The sequence below is a fragment of the Poeciliopsis prolifica genome, unplaced genomic scaffold, assembly GCF_027474105.1.
Source record: "Poeciliopsis prolifica strain line A6 unplaced genomic scaffold, Auburn_PproV2 SCAFFOLD016, whole genome shotgun sequence".
Taxonomy (NCBI): Eukaryota; Metazoa; Chordata; class Actinopteri; order Cyprinodontiformes; family Poeciliidae; genus Poeciliopsis; species Poeciliopsis prolifica.
In genome coordinates, this window is record NW_026562391.1 from 1,732,294 (window position 1) to 1,738,705 (window position 6,412).

At 40.5% G+C, this 6,412-nt stretch overlaps 1 protein-coding gene across 4 annotated transcripts in view; it reads left to right on the forward strand.

Annotated features, from left to right (window-relative positions):
- Positions 1-4,850, forward strand: part of prkcaa (protein kinase C, alpha, a) — a 126,868-nt gene extending 122,018 nt beyond the window's left edge. For all 4 annotated transcript variants that reach the window (XM_055041548.1, XM_055041549.1, XM_055041550.1 and 1 more), the window contains one exon: positions 101-4,850. In XM_055041548.1, the coding sequence (XP_054897523.1) occupies positions 101-265 (165 nt within the window). In that variant the 3' untranslated portion in view covers positions 266-4,850. The remainder of the gene's footprint in view (positions 1-100) is intronic.
- Positions 4,851-6,412: the final 1,562 nt, after the last annotated feature.

A 6,412-nucleotide genomic window follows, 5' to 3' on the forward strand; every position in this document is an offset into this window, starting at 1 on the left:
CCGTCTTTCCGTTTCGCTGACCTCTGACACCTCCACATACCTGACGTCTAAACGTCTCTCTCTCCTTTGTGTGTCCTTCTGTATTTCTTTCTTCTTACAGTGTGGCAAAGGGGCGGAGAACTTCGACAAGTTCTTCACGCGTACCCAACCCCAGCTCACGCCGCCCGACGAGCTGGTGATAGCCAACATCGACCAGGCCGAGTTTTCAGGCTTCTCCTTCATCAACCCTCAGTTCGTTCACCCGTCGCTCGTCAGCAGCGAATGAGGAGGAGGAAGATGATGGTAGAGTCTCTGATGAAGATCCCTGCTCCCTGCCGCCTACCTGAACCAACCGTCGACGAAATCCGACTAGCGCCTCGAGTCCCACAGTTGATCCCAATGTGTTGGTGTTCTTCCTAAGCAGGACTGTAGGGCATGCATATTTACTTTGTACATCTTTATTTTTTCCTTGCCAGTACAGAATATGAATCGAATAGACTAGATTGGTTTCAGTCGCCATAAGACGTCATTTTAATTTAAATTTTTTTTTTTTACTAATCCTGAGCATGCACCGTAGGACGATGTGTCTCTGTAACCTGGGAGGCGTTCAAACGAGGAAGGGTGCCAGGCTTTATTAATCTATGCCAGTATGTGATCGAGAAAACAAAATATGTTTACAAGCCTCAGTGGATTCAACTGGTGTCAATAGATCCTCAGCGCCTCGCAAGAGAAAGTCGTGCCGCTTGAACCTTTGCAGATTTCGCTCCGTTGCCAACCACAAGCTTCCGTGGATTTCCGGCAGGATTTTTTGTGAGAACAACCAGTCGGGATGAAAATATGTGATTTAAAAATCCGAAAACACGGTTTGAAAAATGTTCCAATTCACCGAAGGTTCTTAATGAGATTTAGGTGCTAAATCCACCTTCATCCACCTTCCAAGCGACTCCGACCAGCTTCCATGTTCAGCTGCAGAGACGCATCCCCACAGCATGACGGTGCCACCGCCGTACTCTGCTGTGGAGACGGTGTGTGTTTAGAGTGCTAGTTTTCAGACACACGCAACATTTTGCATGAATATAGACCTGTTGATCTTACCACACTCGTGTATCACAAAAAAGAAAAGAAAAAAAAAGTCTGGGTGAAATCCAGTGGAGTTTGTGGTTGTAACAGGAAAGATGTGAAAAAAGTTCTTGCGGTCAGTACGTACTTTTGACAAGGTGATTTTATTTTATTATTTTTTAGGTAATCAGAATACGCACGTATCAGGCAGTTTAGATGTTGTAGCCAAATATGAAGGAAAGGTGCTTCAGGCGTTGAAACAGCACCTGGTTATTAAATGTGTCCTGTGTCATTTTTCTAGTTTTCTGCTTGTTTACTTCAAACGGTGACGGTGTGGGATTCAATTTCAGCTTCTTTCTTCTTTTTTTTTTTTCCACCGTCCCAATCTCAGCTGATATACATCTGTCGTAAATCAACTAGAAAAAATAAAGAACATTACGACCTTTAGGAATGAAAAGTGATATTCCCAGTTTGTAAAATTCGATTTTAGGCACTGATGATGAAATAGTTTGCTTAGTTACTTCCCTGCTGTTATACAGGAATCCTTTTGAGGACGAGATCAATTTGATTCAGCTTTAGTTTAGTTTAGTTTGCACAAATCTCCCGTGAAACCCAAATAGGTTCATTCATTTTTCAACTCCAGTTAGTGTTTAAATCCTCGTTAGCCATAAATATCTAAGCAGACGCAGCGAGGACGTTTTCAAACGTGTTTTCCAAACAGCGTCCTCTCAAACTGTTTCAGTCACTTTGCTGTGACAAAAACTGAAGATAATTATTGAAAACGTGTTGCTTTAATGCTGTAACATACCAGCAAGTTTGCTCACTTTAGCCCCATTTTTAGCTCAGACTAATGGATTAATCTAAGAAAGAATCGGTGTACCTTCTTTGTAAATAGTTTTTGACCTGTTTAAATACGTATTACTTGCATTTTTTTTTTTATACCAACCCATGCATACATTTCTGTTTGTTACCTTAGTCGGTAAAGCCAATATTTGTTTGTACGAGAGTTTGACGCCGATCGGCTGGACGACTTTAACGGGTTGTGGGAAAAAAAAAAAAAAAACTCTGTTGTACTTGTTTTGTTTTATTACAATTATTTGTCAAACTTTTTCTGTTTTTTTTAAGTACTTCCCAGCAACATTGACTGCAGGTTTGTTTGGATGCATTTCCCAGTCGTTGAATGTCCTGCGTGTTTAATGAGCAATATTCGTGCATGGCATCTCAGTGCTGCATGCTGCAAGAGGAGAATTTCCAACTTTTAATCCGACACTCAAGCGCTCTTGTCCTTCTTGTCCCTTTGCCGTTTTGTGCTTTTTGAACTTTCTATGTTTCACTGCCAGACTTTTCTAGGAGTGAGGGGCCATCTGCCGCCTTATACTCGGAGTTTATTGAAACTCTCAGTTACCAGGAGAAATAACAAGGTGCTCAGTGTTTAAATACATAAGTAAGAAAGGTTTGTGTCTCAAAATAAAGTGGGAGTAAATTGGGAAAACATTACGATCCCTTTACTTATTGGCACAGGGATAAGTCGTTTTAGACTCACTTTTTTTGAAATTCTTTAAATAAAAGTTGTACCCGAAGAAATATTTAAAACAGGCTTATAGTGATAGATTTTTACTGTCATTAGAGGTGGAAGAAAGGGTGATTTATTTTTTTTTTCTGTAATTGTTCGGAGTTGTTTCTAATTTGTTTCACATCTTCCGTGTCTGTATATTTGATTTGTTTGGTGACTCTCTGTTAAGTCCTTGCAAATCTCTCTAAAGGTCACAAATTTAGCCCGTTAATCAGTCTGATCGCCGTCGCACTGTGAAGCTGCGAAGCGGCAAATTTAGGGCTGATTATTGAGACGGTAAATCTGGACAGCAGATCTCTGAGCAGGTGAAAGTGAGAGTGACGTTTGGTTGCTCGGTTAGCTTGGAAAGCAAAGTGAAAGCAGCGACTTTGTCAAAAATATGAGAAAATATTGATAGCTAGAGACTGATCCGTAAGAAAAGTGTTGTCTCTCGTAGCGTTTATATTTAATTAGATGACACCGATTGAAAACTAAAGGCAGAAACGATGTTGCTGATTTTTGGTCTGGAAATCTTGACACATCTGACCCTTGGGAATGCATCTGAGTGCTTCCTGAGGTGTACCCAGACACGTCAGGCCTTTTCAAATTCTGACTACAAATAATTTTTCCGTCCACGTCTGGCGCCCGCTCTGGCGCGGCGCCCCTTTTTGTTGCCCTTTTTGCTCCACTCACTGCTGATACTGATAAAACTCATTTTTCTTACGCCTTCTAGCGTCCTACTACCGTTCTGCTCGTGCCAAACGTGGAAAAACACCAGAACCCGACAACAGATGCAGACAAACGGGTGGCGCTCTTTAGCAGCTTCTGACTTGACCACAAAACGCACGGCAGTGTGTCACCATTGGTGCGGAAATGCGCAGCGTTTCAGTACGAGTCGCGATGCCAGTGAGTCGAATGGTCGGGTCGTCTTCTATACAGCAGGAAGAGAATCAGCTTAAGTGTTTAATTTTAGCCTCTGCAGTCGGTTACAGTGAAAGAAGATCAAATATTCATTGTACATACTGTCTCTGCCCTGTATGTGTCCTGGCTAAATGGACTAGCTTCATCCCTTTACCCAAATGTCTGGACGTCTCGTAGTTTAACTCGCAGACATTCAGGGGCGTAACAATATCCAGTCTTTCCTCTTGTGCCTTCCCCTCCGCTTGTAAAGATGCAACATATTCAGTTTTTTCCCCCCACCTTTTGTCTTTTATTCAATTCTGCGCCCATTTTTTCTTAAATAACCAAGATTAATTTACTTTTTTTAAAAGCTCGTTTGCGCCTCGCTTCTCTCGTTGCTTCTTCCAGTAAATGTGAATGTTTTTTTTTTGTCTCCTCTACAATTTATTGGATATAAAGACCTCATTACCTATAATTAACCTTTAGATTTAAAGGAAGAAAAACTGGAGTAATCCTCATGCGTCTGCTCGCATCCCCTTCACCGCCCTGCGACCGCCACGGAGCGAGTATCACCGCGAGTCGTCAGTCGATGAACGCCTCGGCGACGTGAAATGACGGCGTTTTTGATGGAGGAGCAAGCGTGCGACGTGTCGAAAGATGTTTTCTGATGGTGATGTTTGTATCGGCCCCTGTGCCTTGTCACAACAATCCACTTCTTCTCCCCAATCTAGTCAATCTATCACTTTAGTCGTTAGTTTTCTTGACTCCCTCCCCCTCAACAAAATTCCAGATCCGGAAACTCTTGATTTCCCTTGAACGGCGTCAATTATCAGCATTCTTCTTCCTTTTCGTTCACAGTTTCCATTTAGATTGTCGAGCTGATTGAGACTGATTTCTGGTATTTTAGCTCACCAGACGTAACAGAGGAGCATATGTTATTTTATATTTGGGTGTATAACATTTGAATGAGGGTTTTCTTTCGTTTAGTCAGCAACTTCTAATAATCCCTTCCTGGCTCATGATGGTTACCGATTTTCTGAATCGGTAAAGCACAAGGATGCCTTATATCTGAACCCAGAAAGCCACATTTCCGCCTCCTTCTTCCGTGTTATTTTATAATCACTGCATCCCTGTCCTTGTATATAGATAATTTACAGCAGGTATCTACAAACGACTGTAAAAGAGAACGAACATCTTGTATTTTGCAAATGGTGTACGTTTTATTTTTCTTCTATTTTTTTTTCACCCCATTGTTATAGCCTGAGACCTTTAACTTAAGTCTGAGCTACTTAACCTTGTAACAGATTGTGTCATTTGTACCTAATGTATGATAATGCAAATAAACAAAAAGGCAAAATGAGGTCCAGACTGGTGCTGCTGTGTGTGTGTGTGTGTGTGTGTGTGTCTTTGTGTTAAGATTACCACTCAGGTTTTGTTGTAATTTAAATTATGTTTGTGAATGTATATCCATTCATTTGTTTCGTTTGGCCCAAACCCCTACAGTGATTTTATTAGGCTGCAATGTACTAAACCTAAACAAAAATTATGCACAGTGGTGAGATGAAATGAGCTTTTTCTAGGATTCAAATCTTTGCATGTTTTTATTGCGAAAAGGTTCAAATTTTGGATGGACGTGGTCTGAAAAGGAATGTCCCAGACATATCACGGTTTTTCTGCTGGATATTTATGTCTGGACTTTGACTAGGCCGTATTAACCGTTGTACACAATACAGCCTAAATCGTTGCCTTGTCTATCTGGCTGCACGTTTAGTGTTTTCTCCCTGGATTTCCCTGTTTTTCATTCATTCATGTCCTCACCAACTCTGCTATGCCACACCATCACTCTGCCACCACCGTGTTCAGTGTAGAAGAATTTAACATGCAGTATTTCATAAAGTTTGACCAACAAGTCTTCCATTTCACCAAACACAGACTGGCCTGATCTCAGAGATGAGCGGTCGGCTTTAGTCGAGAGTCAGGCTTAAGTCAGAGACTTGCAAGCAGTTTCTATTGATCAGTGAAACTTTTTTGCTAATTTCTTCTGACCTTGACGTCTGAACCATTTTAGATGCTCCTTCGTCTTGTTAGTTGGAAAAATGGTCCTCAGATTAAGCCTGGGAATTATGGTGTGCGACAAATTCAATGGTAATGAAAAGATTGTAGAAAGTTTTTACACATTTTATGGTTTTGTGCCCTGAACGTTAGCGTTGAGCAGACTGATTAAATGTTAAAAGCACAATTAAGTATTTTGTACTCATCTTTCATATTTTAGGATGATGCAGAATTTAGTGCCTCTGAAAAAGTGCATGAAATGTGCTAAACAATTGTGAAAGAAGGAGGAAGAATCATAGATTTGTATCTGCATATGCCTTTAAATTTAGAAAACAAAACATTTTCAGACACATATGCTATTGTGTCTGACTCTAACGCATCAACATAAGCAGGTTATGCATTTTGCCTTTAAATGTGCTGCATTCATGGTCAAATACTGACCGTAAATCGGCAAACTGTGTTGTCTTATTTCTGCCCTGCTTATTTTTGGTCAAATTCACGCAAGTTAGGATGACAGGTAAATAATAGTTATCATCAGCTGAACATAAGTCCACATTGTGTGCAATAAAACATATTTACAATTATTATTACTATTTTTTTAGATGACATCAGTGATTAGTTTGTTGGATGGAAGACTAAAAAAAGATGTTTATTTTGGACAAGCCTGCAGGATTTTACTTAGCAGCTAAAAGTTTCTAGATGTTGATTCTTTTTGCTCTTTCTTTTGCACCAATGCAGACACACACACACACACCCACACACACACACACCCACACACACACACCCTCACACACAACTTAAGTAAACACTCAGCTGTTAGAAAATGATAAGAAAAGACAATGTGGTCATAGATGACTACATTATTATACG